This window comes from Anoplopoma fimbria, chromosome 11, assembly GCF_027596085.1.
Source record: "Anoplopoma fimbria isolate UVic2021 breed Golden Eagle Sablefish chromosome 11, Afim_UVic_2022, whole genome shotgun sequence".
NCBI lineage: Eukaryota > Metazoa > Chordata > Actinopteri > Perciformes > Anoplopomatidae > Anoplopoma > Anoplopoma fimbria.
The window spans coordinates 2248122-2265257 of NC_072459.1; the positions used below are offsets into that span (position 1 = coordinate 2248122).

Here is a 17136-nt window from a genome sequence, read left to right on the forward strand (position 1 = left end):
AGGTTTAATCATTTAAAAGGAATCTGCAGTGCAAATGTTCCCTGATGTTTAAATACATTTTATATTCATTTTAATTATTATTCTTTCTATCTCCGCCAGGACAATCATGCAATTGTTTTTGTGTATGTTAGTGTCTGTGAGTGACTGTGCACCTCTGTGTCTGTCCACAGCTAATCTTGCTGCTGCAGCAAACTGTGTATTATTTTATGTGAAGGGCCTCTCGTGGTTGAGGTGATTCACAGTTTCTCAAAACTCCTTTTATTGCCTGTTTTTTAAGGCCATTGACTGCCTGCTGATGCCTCACTCACTGCTCTTAACCATCCCAAAACAGTTTTCATTTTTTGTGCTGTACAAGACAGCTTGGTGAGTTTAATTTAGTTTTTGGCAAGATTGTATGAAGTGTATTGTACAGCATCTTTGATCCAGTTTCTTGCATACATTGTTGCTTGTTTGGGTCTGAATGAACGCGGCTTTACAGCCCAGGGTTGAATTCATTCACTCAGACGTGGTCGTTGCAGACACACCTGGTGGAGATCGGCCCTTATCTGTATCAGACTCATTCCCAGCGTTTCCTTCTCAGTGGAAGGAGGTTTTTGTCACATGATGTATCGCTGTGGCTGTTGCTATATTGCACTGTGATGTAACTCTATACAAAAACTCCACCCTGCACACTGCCTGTCTTGACACACTGTTTCTTTTCTATAGTGTTTCTCATATTAGTTAAAAAGTAAAGTATTTATTTTTTATATGGTCATATTGTTACACAATCCTGTCAAGGACACCACAATTACAATAATGATATGATTAAACAAACTTATTGAAATATTGTTATTGATCTACATTCTGCAGACAAATAATGGACAAATAACTATTTAAAAAGAATGCTATTTACCCTTCCACCAGTCCATTGAGTATAGTCATATGGAATTGATGTGATCTCCTCTATTTCCTGAAGCATATTGACTTTGTGCCTCAGTTCAGTTGAGGCCAGGTTTTTGTTTTACTCTATATCACTGTGGTTGCCCCCATACACAGTGTCACATACTGTTACAAAAACTGTTGCCTGATATGGAGCTTTGCTAGTTTTACTGTTCTCAGCAGGGGCAATCATGAAACATATGTAGCCAGTTATTTTGACTCCTTTTACTCCGCATGAGTATTCACTATATTTCAGAACTTTTCATGAACTTTTTTTTTTTTACTTTTGCTACAATTTATTTGAAATTATACCCGTTGAAACCTTATAGTTGATGTTTTCTTTTTTTCTTTGTGAATATGGGCATATTCCCCTTTCTGCTAAGGGAACTGTCCCTTTAGAGCTCATGATGTCCTCACACACGCCTTTGTGTGTGTCTTTAAACACGTTTGCTTTTCTTAACAACAGTTGTAAAAAGGCAGCAGAAAGCAGTCTCATCTTCTGACTTTTCTGTATCAGCACCATGCAAAGCTTTTCCTTCTTTTTGTTTTGTCGCATGATGAAGTGGAAAAGTTCTATGATTATGGTTTTTTTTAAATGATTTACTTATTTATTCAATTTTTTTTTTTTTTTTAAAGTCCTACACAATCATGATAATGACATATTCTAATAAAACAGGCCTACATTTTAGTCAAACTTTTCCGGATTTGTTCCAATTTTAAACCGAAAAAAAGGAATGAAATAGAATTGTACAAGACTGTAATTAACCTCCCACAATGCCATTGAGTATACCTTTTCTTCAGGGTCCAATGATTTTGGGAAATGATCTGGTCTTATCTTCTTTTTTGAGGCACAGTGACTTTGGTAAAATTCAGGACAGGTTTTTGTATTAACACATATCACTGTGGTTGCCATCCCATCCACAGTGCCACATGCCCATACAAAAACCTGATACAGTGCATTGTTAGCGTTTTATATTGAAACTTTATTGCATTTTAAGTCCACGTTGCCTGATGCATCAATTTGTGTAAGATAACATAATTGTCAATATTTCTACATCCCTGCTTTTCATTAGAAAGTTTTGTTGAACACACTCTCAACTACTTGTTTTCCGTATGAGCGCAACATTTATTTTCTTCAAAATTTGGTGATTTTAGGAAACTACCTGACACTGGCACTATCTTTGTGAAAAGACACTGCCTCAAGAAAAGAGCTTCACAAATATGATAATGATACAATGAAACAAACACGTAGAAATATTGTTATTGCTTTTTTCAGTATGTGGAATAATCTTTGCTGATACAAAGCATAAGAAAAAGGGTTTCCAGGATAAAACTGAAAAACAAACAAACAAACATTTACCCTTCAACTATTCCATTGGATATTACATTCCTTCGTAGTCTAATAAATTTGTGAAATGGCCTGGTTTTGTGAATATTTCCATTTTCTTTAGGCACAGTGACTTTGTGGCTCAGTTCAGGACAGGTATTTGTATTACCATATATCACTGTGTCCACCCCCCGTATACACAGTGCAAGATACACAAACAAAAACCTTTGCCTGATATGGTTCATGGATAGTATTTTGTACTCTTTGTACTCAGCAGGAATATTCACTATATTTCAGTTACTTTCTACAGTAAAACTATGAAAACCTGAAAGAACATCCTACTTTTTATCTTTTTTTATTTGTAATTTTACCAAATTTAATCTGAATTAACTAATTATTGCTGATTTTTTTTACACCTTGTGAATATTAACCTGATCCCCATGGAAGAGATATCACTTTTAAGCTCATGATATTACATTATTCTCAGTCTTTAAACATGTTTATTAAGAGTTTTATCGGATACGTACCAGCAGCAGAAATCAGTCTTACTTCCAGACTTTTTTTCTGTATCAGCACCATACACAGCATTTCCTTCTCAGTGAAAGGAGGTTTTTGTCTCATGATGTATCACTGTGCTGCCATAACCACTGCTGTAATCTGCACTGTGATAAAACTCCGTACAAAAACTCCACCATGCACATGCTGTTACATTATCTATCGTGTGTTTTTCACATTAGTTCAACAAGAATTGTTAAGGTTTAATCATTTAAAAGGAATCTGCAGTGCAAATGTTCCCTGATGTTTAAATACATTTTATATTCATTTTAATTATTATTCTTTCTATCTCCGCCAGGACAATCATGCAATTGTTTTTGTGTATGTTAGTGTCTGTGAGTGACTGTGCACCTCTGTGTCTGTCCACAGCTAATCTTGCTGCTGCAGCAAACTGTGTATTATTTTATGTGAAGGGCCTCTCGTGGTTGAGGTGATTCACAGTTTCTCAAAACACTTTTATTGCCTGTTTTTTAAGGCCATTGACTGCCTGCTGATGCTGTTTTATTATTTATTTATTTATTTGATCATGTTTTTTCAAAAAAAGTCCTACATAATCATGATAATGACATATTCTAATAAAACAGGCCTACATTTTAGTCAAACTTTTCCGGATTTGTTCCTATTCTTAAACCCAAAAAAAGGAATGAAATAGAATTGTACAAGACTGTAATTAACCTCCCACAATGCCATTGAGTATACCTTTTCTTCAGGGTCCAATGATTTTGGGAAATGATCTGGTCTTATCTTCTTTTTTGAGGCACAGTGACTTTGGTAAAATTCAGGACAGGTATTTGTATTACCATATTTCACTGTGGCCAGTTCCCCCCGTATACACAGTGCAAGATACACAAACAAAAACCTTTGCCTGATATGGTTCATGGATAGTATTTTGTACTCTTTGTACTCAGCAGGAATATTCACTATATTTCAGTTACTTTCTACAATAAAACTATGAAAACCTGAAAGAACATCCTACTTTTTATCTTTTTTTATTTGTAATTTTACCAAATTTAATCTGAATTAACTAATTATTGCTGATTTTTTTTACACCTTGTGAATATTAACCTGATCCCCATGGAAGAGATATCACTTTTAAGCTCATGATATTACATTATTCTCAGTCTTTAAACATGTTTATTAAGAGTTTTATCGGATACGTACCAGCAGCAGAAATCAGTCTTACTTCCAGACTTTTTTTCTGTATCAGCACCATACACAGCATTTCCTTCTCAGTGAAAGGAGGTTTTTGTCTCATGATGTATCACTGTGCTGCCATAACCACTGCTGGAAATTGCACTGTGATAAAACTCCGTACAAAAACTCCACCATGCACATGCTGTTACATTATCTATCGTGTGTTTTTCACATTAGTTCAACAAGAATTGTTAAGGTTTAATCATTTAAAAGGAATCTGCAGTGCAAATGTTCCCTGATGTTTAAATACATTTTATATTCATTTTAATTATTATTCTTTCTATCTCCGCCAGGACAATCATGCAATTGTTTTTGTGTATGTTAGTGTCTGTGAGTGACTGTGCACCTCTGTGTCTGTCCACAGCTAATCTTGCTGCTGCAGCAAACTGTGTATTATTTTATGTGAAGGGCCTCTCGTGGTTGAGGTGATTCACAGTTTCTCAAAACACTTTTATTGCCTGTTTTTTAAGGCCATTGACTGCCTGCTGATGCTGTTTTATTATTTATTTATTTATTTGATCATGTTTTTAAAGTCCTACACAATCATGATAATGACATATTCTAATAAAACAGGCCTACATTTTAGTCAAACTTTTCCGGATTTGTTCCAATTTTAAACCGAAAAAAAGGAATGAAATAGAATTGTACAAGACTGTAATTAACCTCCCACAATGCCATTGAGTATACCTTTTCTTCAGGGTCCAATGATTTTGGGAAATGATCTGGTCTTATCTTCTTTTTTGAGGCACAGTGACTTTGGTAAAATTCAGGACAGGTTTTTGTATTAACACATATCACTGTGGTTGCCATCCCATCCACAGTGCCACATGCCCATACAAAAACCTGATACAGTGCATTGTTAGCGTTTTATATTGAAACTTTATTGCATTTTAAGTCCACGTTGCCTGATGCATCAATTTGTGTAAGATAACATAATTGTCAATATTTCTACATCCCTGCTTTTCATTAGAAAGTTTTGTTGAACACACTCAAACTCCACCCTTCACACTGGCTGTCATGGCACACAAATGCTGTCACCTTAAACAAGAGAGTTTCTTTTTTTTAATTTTGTTTAGTAATGTTAAGATCTTATCATGTGGGAAAAATCAGCTCTGCAAAGGTTTCCCGATGATTCTAAAGAATCTATTCAGTTATATACATTGTGTGGTAAAACTGCAAAAATTGACAAATGAAATCCATGTCATTTGAATGAGAAACATAACCACTGTAGCATAAAACAAAGAAAAAAAGACTCTGACAGGATAATACATATTTCATACCTAGTATATTTTTTTCCATCCATATCATAGTTTGGGTGCTACAAGGGAGAACTGTATTATTGATTGATAAACACTGCCCAGTCATTCATTAAGTTTTGAAAGTTCTGCATATCAAGAATGTCAGTTGCTTAGGGTGAGTATTTTATTTTAATTATTGTAATGAGGCCACAGCTTCATTCGAGTGTGTACATGCAGCTTTCATTTACAGTACACAGACCTTTGCTTCTCTTTAGAGGTTTTTGTAACAGTGTGAAGCACTGTGCTATTCCAGCCCACAATGAAACATCACAATGCAAAAACCTGTGCCACAGTGTCCCTTCCCTTAAATACACAATACAACAGCTATTTTTAAAAAAGAGTATTCCAGTAAAACATCATAACAGTTTTTGTGGGATTAAAATGACATTTGTATATTCTTGTTTTCTCGCATTCACTTCCACTTCAATGGCAGGATTAATAAGATTTCCTATACATAAGATGTGCTAATGATGAAAGTATTTATGTAACTTTATTATATGTGTGTGCCTCTTGACATTGTACGGTATGTTTCGTTTTTCTATGTTTGATGGCCGCCCACATTTTACTGTACTGATACCTTTCAGTGACAACTAAAATTACAGACAGAATATTAGAAACACTTAACACATAATGAAATACAGCTCCACCAATATTGCTTTATAAATGACCGCAGAGACACATCAGCAGTGTCACAGGGTCAACACACTTTTTAACATCATATTGCAGTTGTATTGACTTGATTAAATGATATAACAGTGACATTATACTCAGTTTGGTAAATGGAGAGCTGGCTTTAAATACACAGATGAGTCTCAGTTTTGTTGTGCCATAACCCCAGCTAGCAGTAACCACAGTGACACAAGCACTTACCAAAACCTTACCACACCGCAAGAGGCCGCATGTTGTTTTTACTTTGTCAGGAAAACTGAAAGTTTCCGACTGAATAGGTTTAGAGAGAGATTTCTTTACAAAAAGAAGAGAACAATACTCTGTATGTTTTTTTTTATGTTGCAAAATACACCCTCTTTTATCATAACATTTCATACTATATGTATATATTTCGTACTATAGGTATATTCTTTTTGTATTCGTTATAGTATTGTGACATTTTTTATATTATATAGGTGGAGGCTTCAAATAAGCCCAGTGGGCTTTCTGCCTTTTCCTGCCCTGTAATATTATTTATCTATGTTATGTGTTTTATATTTTTCAATTGTGCAAATAAAATAAAATAAACTAAAAACTAAAAATAACATAACAGAAGCACGTAGATAAAGTTGAAGTGTCATGTTTTCATGTGCTTACAAAATCTTTTCACAAGATGGCAGTCTTCACTCACTTTTCTGACTTCTCTTAACCAGTAATGTCCCTCCAGCACATCAACAAGCTGACAATTTGAAACACTTTGTGACAATTGAAAGTGATCAGCTGGAAGCTATGACTCTGAAGGACGTACAGTACACATGTTGAATTGTTTACATATAATATATATATATATTATATTACATATAACCTAGTAAATAACTATGTAGAATTGATATATAGTTCAGAAGAAGTTATCTATCAGCCCATATATGGGCCATATATGTTTCATGAAAGAATAATTGAAATAAAGATAATTAACTTAAAGATGTGCTTAAATTCTGCATTTTTTCAATGTGCAGTTCCTCTATATTTTTCATTTTGTTGTTACCGCCCTTACACGCCCACAATTTTGAGCATTTTATCTCGTCTTTGGTTACTGCCTGACATGTGCAACAGATCAGGGACCAGCAAGAAACATAGGGGAAAAAACGATTTGCAGTTACCTATTTAGTTACCGAATTAGAGGGAAACATGTTGACATACTAAAAGCAGCACTGTTATCCATATTCTGTAGATGCTCCTGGTGATGATATTAAACATCAGTAATCATATTTTAACTCTCATATAAGTTCTTGGTAGACTCTGCATCTTCTTCTAATATCCCAGTCAGTCAAGCAGTGTCAATGAGAACCACAATACAAAACTAAAAAGAGGTAACAAGGTCACACTCATATGACAAGATCTCAAGCTTCCAGCTCCTTTTGCTGTGTGCTGCCATGATGTTCTAGATACCAGAAAGAACACTATAAAACCATCAATCGCTATATCAAACTTGAATTTACAACTCTGCACCACACAGCAAAACAAACAACATAATACAGAAATATATGTGTTCTGTATCTGGTATTTCATACGCTGCATGTCCTGCATTTACTTTTATATTGTCTGAGCTTACAACATTCTGTCTTTGATATCTCTGATCATTTATCCTGCTTCTTCATGGTATTTCACTGATATTTCGCGTTGCCCTTGTCTGTGATGTGTCTGCAGTATGCATTATGGCCACTTCATGCATGGATTTATGCTGATGTGCAAATATGTGTAGTGAAAGATAGGTCTCTTGTTTCGAGGAAGTTTATTTGAAGCTCTGACAGTTTCCACAAAGTTTCACTGCCACAGGTGTGGTCCCTGAGGTGCAGAACGAAGGGGAAGTGACTCTCTAAAGATGATATGTTTAGAACTGCCAGGAAATTGTGAGACCTTCAGAGCTTAACTGATAACACAAGTTTCTGGTCTGCTGACTTGATGTGGTGTTATTTTTTTATATTTTCTAACATTAGCCAAGTGTTTTGACAAAATCCTCAAAAGCCTTTAATGTTTCTTACAAGCACACTATTGCTCATATCCATACTCTCTTATTTATTTAATTATGTTACTTTCCGTATTATTGTATGTATTATATACAGTGAATTAAAGATGAAAAAGAAGATCAATATAACTACAATGTTATTTGATATTTATTATTCAATGAAAATTAATAATACTTTACCAAGACATTTTAATGACACTAAAAACCTTCAAGAAAAGTAACCAATAACGTCTCTATTCATAATGTAACAACAGTAGTAGCCAATGCAGGAAAACAAATTCATCTAAATGACTAAGAATTACAATTGTATTGATTGTACATTTATTTTATGTGTCTTAGTTTATCATTATATTACGACCACTCATGTAAATGTTTTTAAAACTAGATATAAAATAAAAAACAAAACAAATGAAGACCTGTAGTCCATGCTTCGCATCCATTTCATCTTATGGTCCCTTCATCTGGAGAAAAAAAAAAAAAATTAAAAAAATATAAATATTTATACTATAATTTAGTAAGTTGGATTGATTACTTCCATCTAGAGAATCACTCAGCTGGAGAACTGACACTCTACTGATCTCTTTTTCTACACTATAGTATAGCTTTGACCAACACATTTTCTGCAGTGCAAGTCTGTTCTGTAACAATTATATTAACTGTACTTAAAGATGCATCTGTATAGTATGTTGCAGCACTTAAAAGACACAAACCAGCACTTGTTCTGCTGCTGCTAAATATTGATCACTGGTTGGACATGCAAATAAAAAAGGGATGCACTTTTACACCACTTTACTATGTAATTGTGTCCATCAAAATCCAGACAACAAACCTGTAATATCACCAGTCAGAAAGAATGATTTTGTGTCAATTAACTTATCAGATATAGCTGATAATCAATGAAATATATATTTTTTGTCTCTTTTGTCAAATTGTATTGAGCCTAATGGATGCAATAATTTGTATTACAATAGTCTTCCTTTGCAGGATCCTATGCACTGTACTAACTTTCACATTAAAATCTGGGTAATTAAGAGTCTTCTCTTTATGCACATTCCTGGTTGTGAAGATGGGAAGAACCTGTCTCACCCACAGATAAAGTACTCAGAGATTAATAGGTCAAAATGTTCTTGCCTTTTTGTAAGGCATTTTTATCATTTACATAACTGGCCTTTATAACTTGTTGGTTAAACTCAGTTTCATTGAATGTATGAATCCTGTATTATCTTATCCAGTCTTAAGTTCTTAGTGCAACTGAAATGCAGAGAAAGACTGCATGTTTACCTTGACCAGGCTGAATATCATGCTATAAATGAGAGAGGATATGAAGAGGAATATGAAGGAGGAGGTTGTGGACCACAGGCTGCTGTACTCATCCTCGTCAATGGATTCGTCTGTGCAGCTCATAGCAAAATGCAGTTTTGACTCTGGATTAAAATCTAAGAAGAGGAAGGTATAGGTGGGTTAGATGTGTGTGTCTATGTGTATGTTAACAAAGGTGTTTTTATTAATATAACACGTAGGTGCCCTTTTCTTTCTTGAATTGTGCTCATGAACTAGAATTAAGCATTATTCACTTTCATCATATGTTGTGTGGACATTAATCCATCTGAACAGTGGAACAGTGTAGTATACTAGGTATCACTGAAAATACTCCTACAGCGTTTGTTTTAAAATATTGAAGTCATGCATGAACATGTAACAAAAGAGTCTCTATGCAACATTTATTTGAAACAGTCAGCACACTTATCAAGCTCTTAGACAATGTGACAAAGACAGATTAAAAACACAATATGATGACAAACAATTTTACAATCACAAAGACAATTTCCCAAGGCAGAGAGTACACACAGACATAACAGCACATTAGCACAAAATGCCACATTTAAAGCTGAATCTTCAAGTCTTACAAGTAGTCGAGTTATGGACGGCCACAGAAACATCTCTGGATGTTTGCCTTTTGCTACCAACATGCCAGACGTTGCAGGTGAAAATGCTGTGTGCTTCCCACTTCTCCTTGGTGGTGGTGTAAATACTTGTAACTGAGAAACCCTGTTTGGTCTTCTGAGGGGGGAAGTTAACGCCATCAGTAAAGCTGCCAGAGTTGCCTCCAGTTTGTTCCATCCAGGCGATGTAGTAATCCGTCTTCTCAGTACTAGAGACCAGACACACCAGAGTGACCTCAGCCGGGTTTCTTTCAGTTATGTCTTCCTCTGGGAGGACATGGACAGTTATTTTTGGCACGCTCCCATCTGAAAGAGAAACTCTTTTTACCGAGGAGGTTCATATTTAAGCTTTGCATTTGCTATACATAGATACTGACAGGATTGTGTGCAGAAATTGGCATTCTCCCCAGACTTACAGATTACTGTTCTACTAATCAATCTCCATCACTTAGTAACATACCTCCTTTGGGGATAGTCAGATCTTGAAAAACTGGTGCCATATCGTCACTAATGGCAGAACAGCGCACGTTGTTGATACTCTTCAAGTCAGAGTGACTACAAATCAACGTGCTAATTTTGCTTGTGGCAACATTTCTTTCAGAGATGTTGTTGGTCACATCACTTCCATCAATTTGCCAAGTGATTCGAATTTTATTCAGAGTGTCAGCGTCGGGTGCGGTAATGATACACTCCAACTTTGCCTGGTTGTTGTTGAACATTTCTTTGGGACTTGCTTGGTTCAGTTTTATTGTGATAACTAAATATAAAAGAGCGACAGAGAAAACCAATTCAGTACAACAGTAAAAACATCCTACTCTATATCATTATGTTACTAATTATTATTAACAGTTAATTTACAGTTACAGTACAACATTATTATGTAAGGCCTGTAGTAGTACTTTACCTTTAGAGTTTGTCATTGTATATGCTGTTTGTTGGTGCATCACCTCACATGTGTATACAGCTTTACTGTCCCAGTCTGTGTTCTTGACTTTCAGAACACTGACAGCTGAATATGTGTCTCCATTTTTTTGGGGGGGCCAATTTGTGAAGCTAGTTACATCAATTCCATTCTTTTTCCATTTGACTGTCAATTCTGTTGTAAAAAGATCATCGATTGTACACACTAGGGACTGATCGTCTCCGCTTGGCACTTCTACCAAAGTCAACCTTGGAGGACCCTCTAATCATGTGGAGGAAAGAGCAGAATTAGAGCTCAGTCTGTAATAATCCATTTAAAATGTTGAATATATTATACCAGACAGATTAGGTTAAACATGAGAAACAGAAATTACTGGAAAATAAAAATAAATTTTTAACAAGACAATGCACGTGTACTGGACATACAGTAGGGGAGCCATGATAGTAATCTAAAAATCACTTACTTTTTACCAATGTCACGTTCTCGGTGTGTGAAAGGTGATTCACAAGACATTTAAAGGACTTTTTTGAAGCCCAGTCAATCTTTGACACTTGGAGCAAACTGACTCCTGTATATTTGTTGTTTCTCAAACTTGGAGGATATTGGTTAGAAGTCAGGGTGGTCCCACTGGCATCGGTCCACTGGAAAGTAAGACTTTTTGGGAAGAAGTCGTATGCAAGACAACCAACAGTGATGTGTGCATCCTCAGGTCCGCACTTAACCAAAGGGAACAGAGTTGGGTGTGAAGGTGCAGGTGCGTCTGTAAAAGTGTCAAAACTTGTATTACCAATATAGGGCAAATAAATATACACAGATGATCAATTGCTTGTCTAAAAGTAAATTGCACATTATTTTATGATGAAGCTGAATACCGAGAAATCTGCCCAAGGAGTATTTTAATGAATAATACCTCTGGATAAAGAATGTCCTATTGATTATTTTTGCATATCTTTTCAGCACACAGATATACACAAACTGTTTCTGAGTTGAAACAATGGCACTGTTATGTATTACCGCACAGTTTTGTGATATAATTAATCAATTTAAAACATTTTGGCCTGATACTATTTGGGTAGAAGTCGTTTGCAACCCAACCATTTATCTCCAGTCCCCAAAGTTGCACCGGACAAAAGTGAACAGAGTTGGTGAGACCCAAAGGTTTAGGTGTTAAAAGACAATATGAAATAAATAATCATACAAATAACAAATGTACGTAACATAAAAACGGAGCTCAGTGATGAAATATTTTTTCATACTTTTTATAATTATTTCAATTATTGCAACCTATTCTTATAATGGCCTATTCATTTATTTAATACTGAACACGTTGGGTATGATATTGAAAATGCCTTTTGTTATTGTTATCATCATGTAAATATTAACTACAAAAACATATTATCAAAATGCAGCTTATTGTTGATGGATTTGAGAATTTTACAAACTATTTTGAAGGAACAAAGCCAGAACAAAGCCAGGTTTATCTTATACACCAGATTCCTATTTCCAAATTGAAAAACAGTATAATTAATAGTCCAAAAAGGATAATAGAAAATACATACATAAAAAAAAAAATACATATGATGAAAATTATATTTATTTTCATCATATGTATTGATGAAAATACATCAATAAATGTATTATTAAAATACATCAAACATGATGAAAACTTCGACTAGCCGCAATTACATCCATCTGAATAAAGTCTAAGTTCAGCTCAAACCTTCACTTGCATTAAGTGGAAATGCCAAAGAATCATTTTTAAATGCATTCTAAGAAACAGCTGCGTTAGAAACATCTGCTTGCTCTGTTTTCTAGTTCGTCCAACATCAATGTAAACCTAAATAAGACCAGGAGTTAAACTTCTCTACAGCTAAAAATACAATTTAGAAAATAATTTAAAACTTTACACAAAAAATATCATGTTTAAATGTGACTTACCTGAAGATACTGTGACTTCAGTCCCACTTCCCCAGTAGTCGAAATAATCACAGTGTTGCATCTCCACTCAGTGCTGGAACAAAAACCTGACGTATCTAAAAAAAGCATTAAAACCTCATTAAGCGACTGAAATACACAGAAATCCTGGTCAGTATTATTCCATGCTTTTATCCTGTGAGTTTTTTGTTTTTTTGCTGATTCTTAATCACTTTTGAAATTTAGTTTACTGGAAGATGACATGAACGTCTTTGCACTAACCATGACTTTAATCTACTTTTAAACTTACTTTTAATTGCTAAACTGATTATTAAAGTGATAAACACAGTAGTTTACTTCATATTCCAATGATCAAATATTTTGTCCTGTTCATTTATCATCATGAGAGTGTGAGAGAGTAAAGTTTTTGCTCTTAGGTTTTTGTATGGATCTATATCTCAGTGCCCCACCCCACCCATCACTGTGAAAACCCCTTCTACAAAAACCAAACAGTTTCCTGCACTGGAGGTATTGTCAGCAGTGGGTAAGAATAAAACAAAACTTATATTCTATTCAACAAAACTATATTGAAAGATGTAAATTGCTTGATTTGCATTTTTATTTTACATATTTCTTAATCAGTTTGTCGTTGTTTTTAATCCGATTTTATCAATAGAACACCAATCGACTCAATGGCAGTCAAAATGTTTTAATCAGATCACAATCTTGGATAAACCTGTAGCCTCATAATCTCCTATTATAGTTTAGAAATGAAATTAGAAAAAACACAATTTTCTTTTCAAATACTTTATACATTGTTTTAAGATATTTGAAAAAGAATAGTAGCTGTTACGCTCACAGCTTGGACTTTGAACAAAACACATTCAAATCAAAATAAACAATCAATAATATAATTAAAGATATTTTTTAAATGTTTTTGTAAAATTGAAGAATAAAAATGTAAACACCAAAGCAATGGTAAATGTTTAAATTTGAATAGAGCTTTGTGTAATTCGGTCCTTTTGTCAAGCTATCGGTATAGTAGGGGTTTCCCAAAGGACAACTTGTGGCTGAAGCATAGTGTTGAGAAAGTTAAACAACTTGCATCAGTGACTTATGTGATATAAAAGTGTCATTACAGTGTGCCAGAGGACAACACATTTGGGCTTTAAGGCCACTGGCTACTCCATATCCTTGTTCAAAGCCCTGTTTATCACAGTACATATTATTATACATTATACACTACTTTTTGGAGGTGTTTATGTTTCTTCTCTCTTAATCTTCTTTGATTCCCTCTAACTTAATACACGGCTTTAGTGTTTTTATTTAGCTGAACAAGGACTGAGCAAAATGGCCAAAGTCTTCTATTCCAATATATGTTATTTCATATCGCTATAACGATATATATCACAAAATAGCATGGTAAAGCCAATTTGTGTATACACCTGTGTGAAATTAAATAATTGACAAATGAAAGGTAGAGTTTTTTCTTATTTAAGAATATCAGTGCAAAATAAACAAACAGTTTCAAGGGAAATTAGAGGAGAAAAAAAATAATATTTCTAGCTGTACCCTGATATATGTGTACATGTATGCACACAAATAGAGAAATCAGATTAATACAATAGTTTGTTTTAACTAGAAAGGGGTATCCATGAGCAGAATTTGTATCAATTCAGATTTTCTTGATATGTCTATACATGATTTCATTATGAAACGATTCCATTGGAAGATGATAAATTATCCTATTGAATCATCGCTCAATCCTAAATGGCACAGTTGATAGGCCTATAAATAGGGGAGCGTGAAGATGGGTGGTGTGTGATCGATTGTGGTGGACCAGTCTGGGACGAAATGCCAGCGAGCATTTTTTTTGTCCCAGTCCAGTGCTGATGGTGACAAACTGTAGGTTTGTTGTTCTTTTTGCCTCAAGAAAATGGAGAAGATCTGGACTTTTATAGTCAACCTCCACTTTGCCAGGTATTTATTACTAATGATATTCCAACAAGCTCTGGTGTAAGAAAAATAAGGAGAATGTAATTAATATTGCACATCCAGGTAAGAACACCACAGTGTATAGCTTCAACTCGGCTGTCATGATACCATATTTTAACCACTCGATTATCATGGCTTCATGACAAGGATCTATTAAACATTTGTTTAAAAAAAGGCATTTATGCTATCAGTCAAATTAATCTTTAACATTGTTGATTCTGCATTTTGTCTCCTTTTATGGCAAATTAATTACACTCAACATACAAATGTGGGGAGGTAGAGACAAAGTCTGTAACCATAACTGTATATGAAATGATTTAAGAGTTGCTGGATTATTTTACAGTATTATCATACGTCTATTACATGATATCAATATATCATCTTTTATTTTTCATGTTCATCATCGTCGACAGAGGTGTAACTTTGAGGTACTAGTAAGAAATAAACATTAATTGTTTGATATCATCTATTGTTTTAACTAATATATTTGTTGCAGAAAAAACATTTAATGTTTGATGGCATTTTTTTTTAAATCACAGAAAGTTTAAAGTTTAAATATTTTTATTATTGGGAAAATATCAAGCTGGAGGGAAGTATGATAAATATGTTTATTTGTGTTGCCTTTGCTGTCTGCATGTAAGCTGCTTCATGCTCTGATACTTTAAGGAAGTTTGTTTTTTAGTTCTGACAGTTTCTAAAAAGTTTCCGGTGGGGTCCCATAGGGGCAGAGAGGCGACTGGCTAAAGATGATATATTTAGAATCACCAGGAAAAATACGTTTGTTGGCCTGTGTTGTGACACAGATAACAACTAAATCTTCAAAAGCTTTTCTGTGTAAAACAAGCACACAATCATTTCAAAAAGTGTTTGTCTAAATGTATCAAATTATTTTTATATAACCTATAACATCAAAAGAGAAGCAAATGTAGTAAACAAAATGATGAAACATTAAATTGCAAGATTTATTCTCAAACAACAGAACAAAACTGAAATAAAAACAAAATAATCGTCTTCTTTTTTATCATGACATGTGTAATTTACATTTCATTAAAAGGTTTAAGTATATAGTATAGTATAAGACAACATATATCATTAGCATTTATTTACTGCTTATAAGCAAATACATTTTTTTAACATTCTTTGTGACTTTTTTAAACTAAACCAATAAGACAAAAAGAAAGATTTGCTTTTATATGTGTCTGCGGTGCATCCATCTCGCTCTTTATTGGTTCCTATGATCCTCTGCGCTGTTTTGACTACCCGGGCCAAGTCTCTCCGGTTCTCTGCTGTGCAGCTGGTGTACCACACGGTGGCACAGTGGCAGAGGATTGACTCTATGGGGCTCCTGTAGAAGTTGACCAGGAGCTGAGAGGGGAGTTTGGCTTTTTTGAGTTTCCTCAAGAAGAAGAGTCTCTGTTGGGCTTTCTCCACCAGGTGGGAGGTGTTAAGGGCCCATGTCAGATCCTTTGTGATGATCTCTTTGGTTTTTATTATTGTCGCTGCTCAAGAAACAATATTTAATTATATAAATTATGAATAAATTCTTATCGTGTTCTAAATTTAGTATGTGTTTTTAAAATTATTTGTTATTAAAAGCAATGATTTAGTAAGAATCACTCCTTGAAGTATTAAATCTGCGACCTCATCACTAGATGCCACTAAATATCACAAACCACACACACATTTACAAACAAAATTCAGTAGAAATGTAATTTATTTTGCAACATAGTGTCTCATTAATCCCTGTAAACACATTGGGCAGCGGATTAGCAAAATAATCTACAGCATTTCTTTGATCACTTTTATCTACTATCATTTTCTAAAATGCTTTATTGTTGTGAAGTTTTATCATCCACCAATGTTTTGAACATATTTTGGATCAGAACATTTCACCTCTCATTATATTTTGATCCACCTAAGATCGCTCTGTGATCAAATGATTCTCAATGTTTTCTCTTTTCAAACTGATTTTGTATAATTTATGGTTTGTACTGTGATGTGAGTAGTGTAATATTAAATCATGCTTTCAAAATTGAAAGAATGCTGTATTTAACTGTGAATGATGTAACATCATGAAGAGAATAAATATTTAGTCACGAGTTTAAAATATGTATATATATTTATAGAGCTCTAATGTGGTTATCAAAGTACTTTTGCAGCTGGTGAGAAAACCCAGACTTCATTCAGTTCACATGGCTGTTTGTTGTGTGTGGATGTTTTTGTGCAGCTGCTGCACTGTCTTCAGTCACTGTGTCTTATCGAGCACAGAAGTAAACAGCAGAATCGTCTGCTCTCAGGCTGGTGACCTCCAGGTACTGAGTGCTGCTGGGCACATCTTCAGTCATGATGAAACGGCTTTGAAAGGAGCTGCCATAGCTAGCAGAGTTGCTGCCTGT

The 17136-nt window shown here is 34.5% G+C and overlaps 1 pseudogene and 1 gene segment (V, D, J or C); both read right to left on the minus strand.

Annotated features, from left to right (window-relative positions):
- LOC129098492 (immunoglobulin gamma-1 heavy chain-like) overlaps positions 1 to 17136 on the minus strand; it is a 34121-nt pseudogene that overhangs the window by 15241 nt on the left and 1744 nt on the right.
- Positions 8097 to 13245, minus strand: LOC129098493 (immunoglobulin heavy constant mu-like). The segment is given in 8 exon segments: positions 8097 to 8427; positions 9248 to 9402; positions 9874 to 10215; positions 10370 to 10666; positions 10814 to 11092; positions 11295 to 11591; positions 12770 to 12864; positions 13056 to 13245. Coding segments are annotated over 7 exon segments (1446 nt in total).